The 19,254-nt window shown below is 42.4% G+C and overlaps 1 protein-coding gene across 3 annotated transcripts in view; it reads right to left on the bottom strand.

Moving 5' to 3' along the window:
* Positions 1 to 19,254, bottom strand: part of LOC137630640 (uncharacterized) — a 154,037-nt gene that overhangs the window by 36,947 nt on the left and 97,836 nt on the right. For all 3 annotated transcript variants that reach the window (XM_068362250.1, XM_068362252.1, XM_068362251.1), the window contains exons 21-23: positions 19,107 to 19,218; positions 16,213 to 16,441; positions 13,528 to 13,715 (exon numbers count right to left, since the gene is read on the bottom strand). In XM_068362250.1, coding sequence (XP_068218351.1) covers positions 13,528 to 13,715; positions 16,213 to 16,441; positions 19,107 to 19,218 — 529 coding nt within the window. The remainder of the gene's footprint in view (positions 1 to 13,527; positions 13,716 to 16,212; positions 16,442 to 19,106; positions 19,219 to 19,254) is intronic.

The raw sequence follows: 19,254 nt of genomic DNA, 5'->3' as shown, positions 1-19,254 counted from the left end.
CCTGTTAGTGGTCGGTAGCTGCTGTTTACCTTCAATCGGATTCTAGCTAGGACTATTCTAGGGGGCGGTGATGGAGGGAAGATTTGTGTAAAGAATTCAGGTTTGTATGTTAGGAAAAATACAAACTCTGTCACAAGTTTGTCATTTGTTCCTACACTTGATACAAACCCTCATTCTTTACTATAGGAGACTTAGTCTTGAGGCTAGGGTGGCCAAGGAGTTCCCTATTCCTAGGGAAGATAGTCCTCAGACTAGACTCTTTTGAAGCAACAATTTTCCGTTAATCTTCTTTCTTTGTAGATCCCCATAATCTAAGCACGACTGAAGGTTTGTAGCTTCGTGGAAACAAATGTTTCAGGATGAAGTGGGTCAGGAACATTCGACTCAGACCCTTTCAAACTTAGGATTCCCCCAACCTTGAAAAGGGGAAACCTTATGACCATGAGTATTTAATTTATACCCTATGAGAGGAATCAGATGAGTATCATACCTTACTTCCATTGGCGAGTCCAGCTGAAACTGGATACAGACTAGGATCCCCAGATGGGAGGGAGAAGGAGATGAAGAAGATAGATGGATGTCCTTCTTAAAACATAGTGTAACCCAGTATCCTCAGCCAAGGCCACTGTCCCCTGAAAGGGCGTAAGGTAGGTACAGCACCCGTTGACCTGTCGCAATAGGCCCTATAGAAAAGGTGTCTAGAGACCTATGTGTCACGTCGCTCAAATAGTGAGCAGTGAATGTAGATTGGCGTTTCCAGACCCCAGCACTTAAGACTTGGGAGACTGAGAAATTTCTCTTAAACGCCAGTGAGGCAGCCACTCCCCTAACTTGATGGGCTCTGGGTTGTGCTGCCTTTGGGTCTCCGTGAAAAGACCTTGCAATAACTTTCTTGAGCCAGAAAGATATGGTGTTGCGAGAGGTTCTCTTCTTTACCTTGTTGGTACTAAGGAAGAGATGATGAAGACGTGGTCTGAAAGGTCTGGTGCGCTTCAGGTATTTCTTTAGTACCCTGACTGGTTTGTGAGTGTATTGTACCACTATATAAGGGTAAGGGAGATGTGCATGAGTGTTGTAATTCAAAAGGTATTAGTTTGATGAGTGTAGTTGGAAAAGTGTATGGTAGAGTAATGATTAATAGGATTAAGGATAAAACAGAGAATGTAATTTTGGAAGTACAGGGTGGTTTTAGAAGAGGTAGGGGTTGTATGAATCAGATTTTTACAGTAAGGCAGATATGCGAGAAATATTTAGCAAAAGGTAAGGAGGTGTATGTTGCGTTTATGGATCTGGAGAAAGCATATGATAGAGTTGATAGGGAAGCAATGTGGAATGTGATGAGGTTATATGGAGTTGGTGGAAGGTTGTTGCAAGCAATGAAAAGTTTCTACAAAGGTAGTAAAGCATGTGTTAGAATAGGAAATGAAGTGAGCGATTGGTTTCCGGTGAGAGTGGGGCTGAGACAGGGATGTGTGATGTCGCCGTGGTTGTTTAACTTGTATGTTGATGAAGTGGTGAGAGAGGTGAATGCTCGAGTGCTTGGATGAGGATTAAAACTGGTAGACGAAAATGATCAGGAATGGGAGGTAAATCAGTTGTTGTTTGCGGATGATACTGTACTGGTAGCAGACACAGAAGAGAAGCTTGACCGACTAGTGACAGAATTTGGAAGGGTGTGTGAGAGAAGGAAGTTGAGAGTTAATGTGGGTAAGAGTAAGGTTATGAGATGTACGAGAAGGGAAGGTGGTGCAAGGTTGAATGTCATGTTGAATGGAGAGTTACTTGAGGAGGTGGATCAGTTTAAGTACTTGGGGTCTGTTGTTGCAGCAAATGGTGGAGTGGAAGCAGATGTACGTCAGAGAGTGAATGAAGGATGCAAAGTGTTGGGGGCAGTTAAGGGAGTAGTAAAAAATAGAGGGTTGGGCATGAATGTAGAGAGGGTTCTATATGAGAAAGTGATTGTACCAACTGTGATGTATGGATCGGAGTTGTGGAGAATGAAAGTGATGGAGAGACAGAAATTGAATGTGTTTGAGATGAAGTGTCTAAGGAGTATGGCTGGTGTATCTCGAGTAGATAGGGTTAGGAACGAAGTGGTGAGGGTGAGAACAGGTGTAAGAAATGAGTTAGCGGCTAGAGTGGATATGAATGTGTTGAGATGGTTTGGCTATGTTGAGAGAATGGAAAATGGCTGTCTGCTAAAGAAGGTGATGAATGCAAGAGTTGATGGGAGAAGTACAAGAGGAAGGCCAAGGTTTGGGTGGATGGATGGTGTGAAGAAAGCTCTGGGTGATAGGAGGATAGATGTGAGAGAGGCAAGAGAGCGTGCTAGAAATAGGAATGAATGGCGAGCGATTGTGACGCAGTTCCGGTAGGCCCTGCTGCTTCCTCCGGTGCCTTAGATGACCGCGGAGGTAGCAGCAGTAGGGGATTCAGCATTATGAAGCTTCATCTGTGGTGGAATTGTGGGAGGTTGGGCTGTGGCACCCTAGCAGTACCAGCTGAACTCGGCTGAGTCCCTGGTTAGGCTGGAGGAACGTAGAGAGTAGTCCCCTTTTTGTTTTGTTTCTTTGTTGATGTTGGCTACGCCCCAAAATTGGGGGAAGTGCCTTGGTATATGGATGGACCCTGACTGGGCATAGTAACAACTGGTCTGTATCCTGTATTACCTTATTGAGACTGGAAAACTTTAATTCTCGAAATCTCTCATCGGTAGATGAAGGATTATGAGTCTAGCCACCAAGCCCGGTACGAAGTTGCGAGACACTTCCCCCCCCCATCCCCTAGAATGGGTGACGACGTAAGACAGACCATGTAGCTCACTGACCCTTTTAGCCGAGGACAGAGGTACGAGGAAGACAGTCTTAAGGTTTAGAAAGTAGCCTGAGGCCTTTCAGGACTCATAGAGCAACCCCTTCAGGGAACGGAAGACACGTCTCACGGTGATGGTCTAATCTCAACTGGGGGGCAAGATCACTCAAAACCCCGAATCAACCCAGGTGATGTCTTCTGAGGCGGAAAGGTCAACCCCTTCTCAGTCTACAGATGAGGCTCAAAGCTGAGCGATAGCCCTTAATCGCCGAGACTGAAAGGAGCTTTTCCTCACTGAGGTACAAAAGGAAATCTGGGAACTACTGATTCCTTCCTTTTGAGAACCCAATTGCTCCACATGGTAGCTGTTGTAGCGGTTAAGAAGTCCATTGTCTTGGCCCCAGCAGTTAGGACTGCATGGAGTCTTGGTTTGACAAGTCCTCGTGGTTCGCGAGGTAGCCAACTGTACCAGACCACGTGTCAAGCTAAGAAGGAGCCTCCAAAAGGGACATTGAAGCCGCTTCCATTGCCGAGGCTTCTGTGACTGAGAAGAGCCTGGAAGAGTAGTGTCTCTTTGAGGATTAGCCTGGTGTGAGCCTCGCCGTGAGGGGATCCAAGATCAGAGGAGAAGGGTTGATGTCTCTGATCTCATAAAGGGCTTTTGTCTATTAAACGGAAATTTATTGGATTCCTGAGACTTCAGGGAACCCGTTTCTCCCGCGACCGCCAGCGATACCTCCTCAAACGACCTGCAGGGCGAACAGACCAGGTTTAAAGGTCGCTCATGAATGGCAGAGGCAAGAGACAGTGACATTGCACTAGCAGTTAGGACAATGCCCTAGAGACTGACCATATATTATATGGTCAACGACAAAGCCTCCTCTCCAGTGGCTGCTGATGACTCAGCAGGTAGACCTATAGGCTTCGCCAAACCCCCCCAACCCTTAGCTCACAAGGATGGTAAGGTTGCAGACACTAAAGGCACTAACAAGTCTGAGCGGGACTCGAACCCCAGACTGTCAAACACCAGTCAGAGATGTTACCAATCAGGCCACAGCCAGAAGATCAATTCTGGTCTTAGGGTTAGGGGTGGACGACACAGCCTGTCTAAGGCTGGAGCATCAAGAGGTCGAGGAGACAGATGCAAATCGCCAAGGCATGAGATATTACACATAGTTCTTAGAGTCTTTAAATAGTCCTTTGACGGCAGCTCTTCCGAGGAATCCTCAGGCTGCGTTAATTCCTCGCGTGTTATTACAGGTAAAGTGGAGACGCGAGTAGCAGACAAACCTTATGTCTTGCACCTCGCATCTTTCTTATCAAAAGGTGAAGAACGGTAGAAGTCGGAGTGTCTGGAGGTAATGGCAAAGACCGTTGACGAGAGTCGGAAGACTGTCATAAGAGTAAAACTCTTGATGACGATGGTCGCGCGCATAGCGATAATTGTGTGCGTGCACGGACACTGTGCTAATTATTACGAGAGCCCGACGACTCAGCGTAACTGAAACTCGAAGGTTCCAAGTCATGTGAACTCGAAAGTCCAGCTGGACAGAGGCCCGAAGGACTCCTAAGGCCATGAGAACCCGTAGGATCAATATGACGAGAGTTCAAAGGCTCCTGATCACGCCCGCTGAAAGGGTGATCGTCACGAGACCCCGAGGAGTCAACGTGAGGAGAACCAGTAGGTTTAAAAAGACGTCTCCTTACAGCACGAGGGGGAGAACGTCTGGGATGAAGATAACTCCTCCGCAGGGTAGGTTTGTTCTCTCGAAGGAGAACGTCGTTTAAGACAAGGCTCTCGCTCCGCAACTGGAGGAGAACCAAAAGCGTAAGGGGGAGGAGCGTGGATCAGTAAACTCCTACAAGTTTTCTCTTGTGAATGGGAAGAAGGTTCTCCCGAAGGAGATCGCCTAAAACAAGCTTTCTCCCTGCTCTATAGGGAAAAGCGTAGGCGTAATAAAATCTCTCTTGCGAACGAGGGAGAAGTCCTCCCGAAGGAGGATATCGCCTAAGGCAAGTTTTCTCCCTGCTCTATGGGAAAAGGCGTAGGCGTAATAATTTCTCTCGTGAACGAGGGAGAAGTCCTCCCGAAGGAAGACATTGCCTAAGATAAGCTTTCTTCCAGTTCTATGGGAAAAAAGCATAGGCGTAATAATCTCTCCCTCGCGAATGAGAGAGAAGTTCTCCCAAAGGAGGACATCGCCTAAGACGAAGTTTTCTCCCAGTTCTATGGAAAAAACGTATGGGTAATAATCTCCCTCTCGTGAACGAGAGAGAAGTCCTCCCAAAGGAGGACATCGCCTGAGCCAAGCTTTCTCCTAACTCTTATGGGAAAAAAAGTGTAGGCGTAATAATCTCTCTCGCGAACGAGGGAGAAGTTCCCCTCGAAGGAGGAACAAGCCTTAGACTTGCTTTTCCCCAGCTCAAGGGGAGAAAGCACAGTCTTCGGGGACGAGATAGCAGAAGCAAAACTCATCGAGCTATCCGCAACTCTTCACAAAGGAGGGAAGGTTGCTGAATGGCTGAAGTGGGGAAGCTCTCCCTAAGAAGGGAGGTGGTTCTCTCACGCAGCCCAATTTCGAGGAAGGTTATCACTCCCTCATAAGGGGAGGTTCTCCATCCCCTGGAGGCGAACCTCCTGGCAACAATCTATACTTCCCAACAACAAGTTGATCAAGTTGCAGGTTGACAACAAGCGCTACCTCTTAACATGGGCAGCTCATGAGCTGCCACATGAAGTGCAGGATAACAAACAGAGCGGCCGAAGCCATCGGTATTGTGTTCTACGTCACTGCTATCTGGGTGTTTTCTTTTAGCCTCTCTAACACGTTTCCCCTTTTCCATCTGCTCTCAACCGAAGAGAAGAAGGGCCAAACCCCAGTATCTTCTTCCGAGGTTTTTGAGACTCATAATCCTTAACTCATTAGGGAGCAAAGGAACTGGGGAGGTTGTCCTGTCTGAAACACAAGAGCGAGGGATTGACCCCGCGAGTGTATGACCTGATTTTTGCGTGTGTAGCGCTAATTGCGTGTGTAGCGCTAATTGCGTGCGAACACCTTGCGTGATGGGAGTCTGAAGACTCTGCCATCAGAGTAAAATTCTTAATGGTCATGGGCGCTGTGTTGGTTGAGTGCACGCAAACACTCCACGTGACAAGAGTCCGAAGACTCTGTCAAAAGAGTAAAACTCTTGGTGACTTGTTTCACGAGAACGTGCCCCTAGAGGTTGTGTTACGAGAACCCGAAGAGCCAGAGCAACGGGAAACGTTAGTTTCCCTTGTCACGAGACCCCGAAGTGTCAGCGTAACTAAATGCACAAGAGCCCGAGGTTTCAGCAACTTGAGTTGCGTGAAAACGAAGGGATAGCGCACCGGGAAACCGAAGTTTCCTTGTCAGGAGACCCCAATGGGTCAGAGATCGAGAAGTCGAAGGTGAGAGCGATCTTTTCTGAAGATAAGGAGTGAAAGCGAGGAAAAGCGCTCTTTCGGACTTTTCTAGAGGGAACGGAGACCCTCAAACTATTATGCGAAGAAGAGGGTTCGAGGTCAGGACGTGCTTTGCCCTTGGCCACGCTCCTGGCTTCTTAGATGATCCCTCGCAAGAGAAAGACAACAGCGAGGCAGAACGAGGACGAGAGGGAGCGCTCCTTAGGTTTGTGCCAAGAGCGCTTATAGTCTCGAGGCGAGACAGAAGGCGAGGAAGAGCGAGAATGATAATGATGTCTCTTCCTATATTGCCTGTCTCTTCGGCGAGAACATCTAGGTGAAGGCGCACTAGCTCTCCTTTTCCTCTTCTCTCTCTCTCCTGACCTCCGAAGAGGGCGATGACGAGGAGGAAGCGCTCTTATGTTTGTGACGAGTGTGCTTATAGTCTTGCGGCGAGACATCTCGTGAAGAGATAGAAGGCGAGGAAGAGCGAGAACGATGATGTCTCTTCCTATGTTGCCTGTGAGAATGTCTGGGCGAAGGAAAGCGAGCTCTCCTTTTCCTCTTCTCTCTCTCCCTCCTAGTCTCCAAAGAGGAGGAGGAGGTACTGCGATGTTTGTGCTTGCGACGTTGTAATTTGTAGATGCGCAACGGAGTGCAAAGTAGGCGCTGCAGGAGCTGAAGTTACTATATCCATTAAAACTTCCGTCGGCACCGACTGAGTTGATGGGAGGTAGGCGAAGTCCGAAACTCCCGAGGGTTCCAAAACAAAAGGGACCTGAGGCACTACCTTGCCCGCGAGAAACTGGTTCTAAACTTCCTCCGAAGGAGAACCAGGAAGTCCAAGACAGGCCACACCGCTTGTACATGATCTGGAATGGAAGCAGTAACAGTCATTCCCGGTGGCGGAAAGTATTGCCCCACTGGGGGAAGCAACGTGATCCGCCTGACCAAGAGGAATGGGGGTTAAATCAATGGTGCCACTCTTCCTCGACTTCCCCCAGGAGGGAAGCAGGCAAGGAAGAGAGTAAGAGTCTGAAGGGAGAGATCAAGAGACCGAAGAAGAGGTCCGTGACTGCTTAACTTCGACGGCGATCCTGGAGGTAAAGTCCTTCTAGGACTTCCTATTCAACCTCTCTCGAACTTCTCCCACTGAGAGGGCGACCACTTCTACATACTTGGCAGGGGGAGCCTTCAGAGCACCTATGACCTCTGTACCCATAGCATAGGGAAAGAGGATCCACCTCCAGCGGCGACATAAAGGTGCCCAGAACACTTCCTCATAATAGAGGACATCACATCTAACAAAGAAAAAGAAAACAGGATTAATCAAAAATACAAAAAAGTAAGGCTAGTCTGCCAGTCAAATAAAATCAGGAGCAGCGGTGTTACCACTGCGACGGCTAGAATTCGATTGAAGGTAAACAGCAGCTAACGACCGGCAGTCCCCCCACCACTAACAGGTGGGTAACTACCTGCCCGGTCGTTAACAACCTTGTTAAGGTTTTTCTGCCGTATTTTCCAGCTCCTATAGTAAAGAATGAGGGTTTGTATCAAGTGTAGGAACAAATATTTTTTTTGGCAAATGGAAATTCTCCTACTACTAAAATATCTTTGTAAAACCCATTTCAAATTGATAAACTGTGTATATCCGCAACAAGAGTTTCAAATATATCCAAACAAGTTGTAAAGTTGTAAATTACACTAAATCAACCAAGGCTGTTCCAATATTAGTGCTGTAACGACAGCAGGTGAAAATACATAATAAAATAAATCTAATTTTAAATAATTTATATACTAGCCTGATGTTCATATTGCTTTCATCTATAACAGTTTGGTATGTTGAGCTAACGTTTGGAGTGTCCCCAAATATACTAATGCCTTGTAAAGTGATTAGACTTACTACTGTCCAACAACATCATCTTGCACATGTTTTATTGCTCTTCAACTTAAAAGTAGAAATCATTCCCTATCCTCTCGCCACCAATCGTCAGTTGGGACAATAGTAGGTGCGTATATGAACACCGAGCGAGTACTGTATATTAATAAATTCTATTAGTAAAATTCTTTTATCTCTACGAGTCTACCCTAACTTAGCATTAGTCTAGGCTTTTGGGTACTATAAACTCCTAATTGACATTTATGAAAAAACTTTACTCCCATGTAATTACACAAAGTAAAGTTACAATCTAATTGTCTAAATAAAAAGTGACTAAAAATGCAGGAGGGCAAGGGTTTTGCAATAGAAGTTTCCAAGAAACAAAATATTGGAGTCTCGTAAATCTGGTGAGGGCCATGTAACATCAGAACCCTTATTGAATGTTGGACTAGAACCACTAGCAACCACTTGAAGAGTTGGGGTATGGTTTGAAACAGACCCTTAATAAAAGAATAATTGGTCTTCTGAGAAGCTCATGTCAAATTTTTTTTATAAGTTCTTAAGTATCAAAACTAAACTCTGTAGCAAAGTCAAATGCTAGAGTGAAATTATTGTCTTTCTTCCCTATATTATTAACTTGCCTAGTCTTCTCAGAATTCCCCTGAACAGTACTGTACTGTAAATACGCTAAAAGTAGTCCTTTTCTAAAATGTATATCTATCTAAGATAATTACTGTAACAGTAAAATAAGATAAACAAAAAGACTATACAGTAGTTCACATACAAAACCACTACTGTTTACAAAGTTCTACACGGCAAAACCTTGTGCCACATGATGCAATCCTTAAGGTGTAGTCTATCAATTTACCACGGCACTTCTCCCAATTTTTGGGGGTAGCCAACATAAAAACTAAAGGGGAACCTCTTTTCCTAGCTCCTCCCAGCCTGATGAGGGATTCAGCCGAGTTGGGCTGGTACTGCTAGGGAGCTGTAGCGCAACCTCCCACGTTATCTACCACAAATGCTGAATCCCTACTGCTGCTACCTCAGCGGTCACCAAGGCGACCGAGAAAGCAGCAGGGCCTATCAGAACTGCATCACAATTGCTCGCCATTCCTTCCTTTCAGTAGTAGTGTTCAGTATTGTACATTAGGTGTACAGTTCATGTATCGTCGTCGTCGTCGGCGCCTACTCGTGTCCGAGTATTGGGTTCTGTCGTTAGCCATCAGCCTCCTATCTGCGTGGTGGGTGCTTATGCCTGATGTGGCTGTTAAGTCCTAGTCTGTGGTGGAAGAGTCGCGGACAGTGTTCACAAGGGAGGGTAGGTGGTGGGTGGGGCTGTTCTAATCGCTCTCTCCTTCTTCTCCTCCTAGCCTCCTCATTTTGTCTCCTCCTCTCCTCGAAGTCCACGGTGCCATGGTGTACTGTACTCCTCCAGGTTTTCCTGTCCCTGGCTGTTTCTTCCCATGAGGAAGGATCGATGTCAGTTAGAGCCAGGGTGCGCTTTAGTTGATCTTTATAGCGCATTTTCGGGGCTCCTCGTGGTCTGGTGCCCTGGGTCAGTTCTCCGTAGAATATTTTCTTTGGGAGCCTAGATGGATCCATCCTATGCACGTGTCCTATCCAGCGAGGCACGTTCTAAGACTTCAATGTTGGTGGTGTGGCTCTCCCAGGGGATTTTCAAGATCTGCCTCAGTTTCATTTGTTGGAAGCGTTCTAGGATTTTAATATCGTTTCTATATAGCGTCCATGTTTCACATGCATACAGGAGCGTGGAGAGGTCTACTGCCCTGAACACCATTATTTTGGTGGTCATTGTCAGTGCGTGGTTGTTAAATACGCGGCAGTTGAGTCAGCCAAAGGCGGAGTGGGCTGCCCTGATCCTGTTCTCCACGTCCTTTTTGCTTGTGGGATCTGATGTTAGGATGCTCCCTAGGTAGGAGAACTGGTCCACCTGTTCTAACGGTTGGTCATTCACTGTGGTATTGAAGTTGGGGAGCATCAGTCCTGGTGGATGTTGGACGAGGGTCTTGGTTTTGTCTGAGTTGACTTGCATCCCAAAACGTTCGTAGGCAGAGTTGTATGCATCAGCTAACGACTGCAGGTCCTCTGCCGTCTGACCTGGGGTGGCATTGTCGTCAGCATACTGCAGTTCTCGCACTGCACACAAGGTGGTCTTGGTTCTGGCGCGGAGTCTAGCAAGGTTGAAAGCGCCTCCATCCATGCGGAAACGTAGGTCGACTGAGGGTGTGTCTGGGGGAATCTCGTTGAGCATTGCTGCGGTGTATAGCGAGAAACACGTCGGGGCCAGAACACAGCCCTGCTTCAGGCCGCCGTTGATGGGGAATGGGTCTGAAAGAGAGTTCTGGTGGCAGACTCTCCCAACCATTCCGTCATGGAGGGCACGCACCAGCTTGACAAAATCGGGTGGGCAGCCATATCTTTTGAGGACAGCCCACATGGCAGGTCGAGGTACTTTGTCGAAGGCCTTTTTCTAGTTCATGTATATGTGTGCCCCTATATACACAGTATGTAACAAATCCTTATATAACTTGTCACAACAATAGTTGCTTGACAAACACTTAAGGGGAAATGCTAATAAGACTAGTCAGCTACGGAAGGCCCAACAGTTCCAAAAGTTCTACCTTGGAGGTACAGAGGAATAGTCTAGAGAAGGGATGACAGAATAGTAAAGAAAAAGCAAGCTTTCGTGAAACTGACATCAAAGCATCCTTTTGCATTCTATTAAAGAGCAATATTAATTCTACATTGATCTCAAAGGGGATTTAAAAAGTTGAGACGTAATAAGAGTGCTTCTACGCATCTTAAATTCCAATCATATGATAACAAAGCTGTTACCTAAGCTTAAAAAAACATGAACAAATTTAGTAATAACCTCTAGAGTAACCATCCTATTCATACAGGTTATTTAATCAAATAAAATTTCAGTCCTATTGGGGGCAAAACTATTTTTCAATAAGACAATGAAACCCCTACCACTGCATCTGCAATAAAGAATTTCCCATGCAAGTACCATACGCCTTGGTGACTGCTATGGTGTCAGGAGTAGGGGATTCAGCATATGATTCTTCATTGTGGTGAATAACAGAAGAGGGTGGGCTGTGGCACCTTAGCAGTACCAACCAAACTTGGCTGAATCCCTCTTCACGATGGGAGGAGCTAAAAGAAGGAAAATCCTCCCCCAATTTTTTGTTTGGCACAAAAAAATTTGGAGAAGTGCCTTGGTAGATAGATACATACATACATATACCAAAGGCACTTCCCCCAATTTTGGGGGGTAGCCGACATCAAACAAATGAAATAGAAAAGGGGACCTCTCCATTCTCTACATTCCTCCCAGCCTGACAAGGGACTCAACCGAGTTCAGCTGGTACAGCTAGGGGTACCACAGCCCATCCTCTCACATTATCCACCACAGATGAAGCCTCATAATGCTGAATCCCCTGCTGGTCCTACCTCCGCAGTCTTCCAAGGCACCGGAGGAAGCAGCAGAGCCTACCGGATCTGCGTCACAATCGCTCGCCATTCATTCCTATTTCTAGCACGCTCTCTTGCCTCTCTCACATCTATCCTCCTATCACCCAGAGCTTCCTTCACTCCATCTATCTAACCAAACCTTGGCCTTCCTCTTGTACTTCTCCCATCAACTCTTGCATTAATCACCTTCTTTAGCAGACAGCTATTTTCCATTCTCTCAACATGGCTAAACCACCTCAACACATTCATATCCACTCTAGCTGCTAACTCATTTCTTACACCCTTTCTCACCCTCACTACTTCGTTTTTCCATTCTCTCAACATGGCTAAACCACCTCAACACATTCATATCCACTCTAGCTGCTAACTCATTTCTTACACCCTTTCTCACCCTCACTACTTCGTTCTTAACCCTATCTACTTGAGATATACCAGCCATACTCCTTAGACATTTCATCTCAAACACATTCAATTTCTGTCTCTCCGTCACTTTCATTCCCCACAACTCCAATCCATACATCACAGTTGGTACAATCACTTTCTCATACAAAACTCTCTTTACTACTCGCTTAATTGCCCCCAACACTTTGCATCCTTCATTCACTCTCTCATGGACATCTGCTTCCACTCCACCATTTTCTGCAACAATAAACCCCAAGTACTTAAACTGATCCACCTCCTCAAGTAACTCTCCATTCATCATGACATTCAACCTCGCACCAGATGGAAGATTAGTTTCATACTTTTCCTAATTCATTCCTAATTAGATGCAGTTTATACCCTAACTAGCTTAGTCATTTTGTATATTTCCATAACTGTAGTTTAATAGTCAAAAGTTGGGGTTGCTTTAATTGCAGGCTCATTTTTTGTAACTAATTTCCTTAATCAAACAAGTTCCAATTACTAGTTAGTTATGAAATACAAATAAAGGTCAACTTGTGGCATCTATAACTATAGCTAGGCTAGTATAACCTCATTGAAGGTTGTCTAGCAGGTTACATGGTGAATATTATTACATTTAATGTAACTGCATTAGTTTACTGGCTTAAAGCCAGTTAAATCCTGAACTGGGTGTTCTTTATTGTGGCCTGTTAGTTCTAACCTTAGCAAGGTTAGGCTAAGGACGGGATTTGTATAGTTATTCAGATGTAATACAGTGGTTTTATAACTTAAGTTATCCATGTAGTTGATTATGAAAATAATAACCTATTTAATAGACAATATTCTCACCTACATGAATGTGTTGGAATGTTAAATATTATAAAGAGGGGTTGTTCCTCTCTCCTCCAATTAGGTATATGACCATGAAATAAAAGGGCCGGCTGGTTAGCCTTCCCTTCTTACAAGTAGTTCTTCTTGGAGGGATAGAAGACAGGTATGATAGAATCATATATAGTAAATTGGATCTTCCTATTTTAAGATTTGGTAGGCTCACCTAAGTATTTTGTTTCATAACCTTTACCATGGGTATTGGAGGGAAAGATGAGAGGTAAAATCATGATTGAATTTGTCCTCGACAAGTCTATAAACACATGAGTCCACTACAAGGGGATCACTTTTAGAGAAAAGGAAATAAGACATTTTAGGTTTTAGGATAAACGTTGAAATTTTGCTGGATTCGAGAAGAAAGCAATGTAAACATCAGGCGAGATTCATAAACATAATCAAGGGTATGCAATATATGAGTAATTGGTAAATTTCTCTATTAAAGAACATCTACTGTAATTACAAAATTTGGTTGAAATAACTTTGCCAAATCAAATAAAATTTTTAAATATCAAAAATTATAAATCACAAAAATAAAATTTTCAAATGTTAAACCTTCACTGGCTAATCCCAGAAAAAGAAAATTTTGATGTTAAAAAAATGACTAATCTCCAAGAAAATAAATGAAGGCACATTAACATTTACTTACCAAGATGGTTGCCACTACGAGTACTGAAGCCACATATGCAGTACATTGGTTCAGGCAGAACAATGGGAGGACCAATTCTGTAACACCCATTCTTAGATTTTCCATTAGGGTGAAATACCTGTGCATGCTTGCTAACCATGTTACGGCAGCAAGTTGAATATGTACATTTTGTGCACTTCTGATAGGCTCTGAAAGACATACAACAATGTATAACTCTGGTGACAGTATTATCATTTATTTTTACATTGCTTTTTAATGACCACATTTCTATGCTCTCTTAGGGACTACACAAGAGATTTGATCTTACAATACTAGTTGTAAATCGGCATGGGTAGGTTATCCAACCAAGAAATTACTTCAATATGTGAGACATGAAAGCCCATATTACCACCCTTCTCACTTAAAAAGCTGTAAATATCCTATGAAAATTTTTATTTATAATTTACAAAATAAACTTATTACAATTATTATAAGCAAAAATCCACCAAGGCAATAACATTGAGTTCCAGTGCCTAGAAAGAAATACTACAAATCTTTAATTTTTCCTAGCTATACAGAACTTATCTCTGGGGATCATGCGCAAAGTGATCTAGAGAAGTTTTCAGGTGTGTTTAGGGTGCACTTGGTAAAGTTGAACTTTCAAGTTTCTGACCTTGATAGAATGCGAACACATTCTCAGAAGGTGACCGCAGCAATGACAGTAAGAGTGAATAACAACACATACAGGCGGAGATCACACCTTAAAAGGACTTCACACGAGAAGACTGATGAGGTTGATGAGACAAACTTGCGTGTATGGCTATCCATTGAAGACTTGGCTTGTAAAGAAGATTTTTCTTGCAGAGAACACATGCAAACAGGTGGCGGCAGGCTGCTGTAGGAGTCCTCTACATGTGTTCTCATATTCAGTGAAGGGAGTCAAGGGTACTCAAAGAGCATTATTCTCTCTCTCTCTCACAGGAAGAGAAATTGTAGAAGTAACACATACATAACTCATATCGATTGGTATTTTTGGCTTACTATGTCCATAAAGGGGAAGAAATAGGGTGGAGCCCTACCATCCCACTAACCATATATGATGAGATAAAGGTGAGGAAGAAGTGGAGGAGGAACTTGAAGGTGAGGCAGAAGTGGAGGAACTTGAAGTTCTCTTTCTAAGGGTCGGTGATGCTGATGACGACTCTCAAATGGGCAAAAGATTGCAGGAACTCCTTCAAGAGATCACAACCAGGCGATACGTCATTAGCCCCATTCCGGAATCGGGGAAAACACTGAAGGAAAGGTGAAGGGTGAAATCCTTTAGCTTCGCACTCAGCGACAGTAAAACCTTCTTCCTACAACGGAGCACATCGATGTCTAAGGATTGTCAACCTCCTTAGATTTTGTCATTGTGGTCACCAAGCCACACAAGCTAGGGAATAATCAGCAATCAGGAATACTGTCCAACATAAACAAGAATGTGGATATTGGCAGGTCTGCACAGCTACAGTTATTGGGAAATGACTGAAAATCCATCCTTCCTTCAAAATATCTTTTGCTGATAACAATCTGCAAACACAATTGTCTAATAAAAAAAATTAAAACAGGAAGTCAAGGGAACCAGAAGTAAGTCTGTGCTATGTGGCTGCAGCTGGAAACAAAGTAGGGGATTAATGGCCTTCCGGGTGAGCGGAGCTTACTTGCCCCAACAATAACTATGGCCACCTCAAAATATTAATAGCCATAACCAGCTTCATATTTCTATTAAAGAGCAAGTGCTTGTATTCATGTAGGAACAAACTTTTTCAAGTGGGATATTTACACAAATATCCCTTACCTGTGACAAAATTACCTTCACACCAAAGGGAATTATATTTATTAATCAATGCAACCAGGCATCTAAATGCAATGGAGGCATATTTCCAACTAAAGTATTCTAAGATACAATGGAAAATGACTAGCATTGTACCTTTAGTATTAGCAATTAATAAACTTTTAGTACTACCCAATATTTATTGTTGTAATTATAATTCAAGCAGATATAACAGGAAATTCTAAAAAATAAACCGTATTTTGCTTAGCTATCCAAAGCCTAGTCCTCTATTTAAGAAGTATTCTTCACTATAATCTGGGAATATTTGTTGTAGTGCGGTATCGAGGTACAGTAGTTAAATGTCGGCAGCTAGGAGAGTGGTGAACCATTACCTTTATACCATTTGACCATAGGGCTACAAACTTACAAAAGGGCAGCTTAGGGGGAAGTCTATCTGAGAAAAACACAAAATATTTTGACTATCAATCATATTACTACTTTTTAGTGGGAGGCACTATGTGAAATGACTGGCTATGGTCCATTCCCTCTGGTAATAAATATTCCTGGTACATGAGAGGAGTGAGGAATAGTATTCAAGTATACCTGCCAACATTTTATACCTACTTGCTACTTCAACTCCAACAATTGATTTAAGCTTGAAGAATGAAGGTTTGCATTTGAGCAAGAACATAATAAAAGTGGCAATTTATAGAAAGATTACATTAAAATCATCAATGCAATTGAAAACTGATTATCAAATTTTAAAGCCTAAAAATTCCACATTTCATTTGCTCTCTAATTATCCTGTTCTATGTTGATTTAAAGAATACAGTAGTAAGAAATAAACTTAATGTAAGTGTATTTAAGTGAGAAATAAAAAAAAGCAACTATACCTGAAATGATGTTCTAATGTGAGATTCCCATCACACTCTATACAATAATATTTTGCATCATCTGCAACATCGATAACCAAGCTTTCTAGTCTCTTCAATGTCGTGGATATAGCAACGGTATTTGATATTTGCATGTGGACTGTTGGAGCATTACTAGTTGCACCTCTCTTGACCCACGGGCGGAACATGATGTGAGTATGTCCGTCTGGGATTTTATACCGCTGCAAGCCTGACAAAAATAAAAGAAAAGGGCAATTAAAGATATACTCTCTCCATTGCTGTGTGGGGTGGTATAACTTATCAGCTACTTTTTATTTCCCAATTATGGATTCAGGAAGCAACAGCAGGTACACCGAGCTGTTGGGATTTTAACGGTAATATAATTCATTATAAATTTAATTTCATTACGGTCTTCCTTATCGCTATCTTCTATATGGAAATTTTCCCTTATCAGAACTAATGTACAGATTACATATTCAATTATAATTTATGTCAAACTATTTTAGTTTTCCTTGAGAGATTCTTAGCACTCAGATATACTATACAGTATATATTTCTGCAAACAATACCCTTGAGCTTTAGCCTATTTTTTGGAGAAGAGGTGCATGCCTTGTAGGAGCACTCTACTGATGATAACTGCTCAGCTTCATCTTATATTCTAATGAATTCCTTTCAATAGCCTATGTATGGGGTGAATTATGGGAATATCACTGCTTGAAGGGAAAATGATGAAATTAGAAGAATGGCAGATGTTGTAAAACTTAAAAAGAGATGATATGAGTGTCATGACTGAGATGGTGTGGGCACTTGTTGAGGATGGATGCTGAGGAAGGAGTAAGGAAGACTTGGGAGGAATCTGTTATGGGGAGAATATCAAGAGGAAGGCAGAAAATTAGATGATGAGATGAGGTGAAGGGTGATATGAATAAAAGGGGTTTAGTGGAAGAGGATGCCTTTGATGAAAAGATTGGAGATGGGGCATCAGGCAACCGACCTTTTAATGTAAGGATAAAGGTGGAGAAGATATAATAGCCTATGAATGCCTCAGAAAATGTGTACTCAAATAGGTGTATGCTACATCACCAATTGTTTGTGAGCCATTTCAAACAAAGCAATAAGGATTTTTTTTTAACCTTTGGGTATGCGTACAATGCTTTGTGATGTACTTATAATGAAAAACCAGTTTATATCAGTTTTTAATGTACACATGGAAACAGGAAGGAATTTTGAAAGATTAATCTAACCTATAATTGTTTCAAAGTGCATACATTAGCCTGCAAGTGTACTTCATTGAGTCTTTGCATTGAGTAGTTTTTGTTTTTAATGTCAGGTAAGAGTAGTAATTACTGTGTAATACCTGATCTATTGTACTTCATACAAACTTTACTGACTGGTTGTGTGAGAAGAAACTATTGGCTTTTTAAGTACAGTAATAATGGGTATATTTTAATGAAAGAAATTATTTAATGGATTGTATTTATACATAGGCGGTATAATGCTCTTTCTTCAATAAATTTTGATAGTTTTCCCAATATTCATTTACACTGGGTATAACACATTAATGGCAATTAGGCTTTATACTGGGGGTAAGTTAGAATAGGCTGCAAGTTGGCCCTATTAGTCATACTTCAGTATAATTGTAATGGATTGGATTCATGTTGAAAATGAAAATTTCTTAAAAATTGAGAAGAAAACTCACAGGTGAAAACAGCAGCCAAGATTAACCATTGAAGGTTCTAAGAGCATATAATTTAAAATTAATTTTCTTAATTCTTCCTGACGTAAATTTAAGAGCATAAGTAAAGAAAGTAAGAAATAAATGTTCAGAATAGGCCTTTAAAAACTCATTACAGTATTAACAGATGTGATAGGTAATGAGTTACCCAGTAGTCTAATGAATAATAATTCAATTACCTCATCCTAGAAATTATCAGATTAATACTACCGCTAGAGAGTTATGGGGTCCTTTGACTGGCCAGACAGTACTACAGTGGATCCTTCTCTCTGGTTACAGTTCTTTCCCTTTGCCTAAACATACACCGAATAGTCTGGCATATTCTTTACAGATTCTCCTCTGTCCTCCTACACTTGACAACACTGAGATTACCAAACAATTCTTCCTCACTCAAGGGGTTACCTACTGCACTGTAATTGTTCAGTGACTACTATCCTCTTGGTAAGGGTAGAAGAGACTCTTGAGCTATGGTAAGCAGCTCTTCTAGGAGGACACTCCAAAATCAAACCATTGTTTTCTAGTCTTGGGTAGTGCCATAGCCTCTGTACCATGGTCTTCCACTGTCTAGGGTTAGAGTTCTCTTGCTTGAGGGTACACTCAGGCACACTATTCTAATTTCTCTTCCTCTTGTTTTGTTCAAGTTTTTATAATTTATATATTAAATATTTATTTTAATGTTTACTGTTTTTAAAATATTTTAATTTTCCTTGTTTCCTTTCCTTACTGGGCTGTTTTCCCTGTTGGGGCCCCTGGGCTTATAGCATCCTGCTTTTCCAACTAGGGTTGTAGCTTAGCAATTAATAATAATAATACGGCTCTAATAAAAATCAATCAATTGAGGTGATTCCACTGGGAATTCCCACAAAACTCTTACATGCAGTTAGCTAGGGTTAATATGTTCAGGGTATGCCTGAAGATAGACAATGAGGAATAAAAATAGCACATAATAGCAAACACCAATAACCTCTATAATGTACTTGCACAATACCTCAATCTCTCTCTTTTTTCCCTCTCATGGTTGACCATGGACAAGTGGATCAGAGGGAAACTGGGCACAATTGTACTATGATATTCAACTTTCATTAGTCCAAATACAAATAGAAGGTTTGAAAAGGTACGATGATACACAAAGTAATGTTTTCTATAAACAAATTCTTACCTACAACGTTAATTCGACTGACATGGTCCTTTTTCTTGTGCTCATCAAGTAAATATTTGCTGTAGAATGTCAAGACACACGATTTACATTTTCCTTGTTGAGAATTATGTTTCTGCAAGAAGATAGTAATAAATAAATATAAAGCTAT

This window comes from Palaemon carinicauda, chromosome 38 (genome assembly GCF_036898095.1).
Source record: "Palaemon carinicauda isolate YSFRI2023 chromosome 38, ASM3689809v2, whole genome shotgun sequence".
NCBI classification, from domain to species: domain Eukaryota; kingdom Metazoa; phylum Arthropoda; class Malacostraca; order Decapoda; family Palaemonidae; genus Palaemon; species Palaemon carinicauda.
Note: the sequence above shows the minus strand (reverse complement) of the source record. Positions and strands in the feature narration are given on the sequence as shown.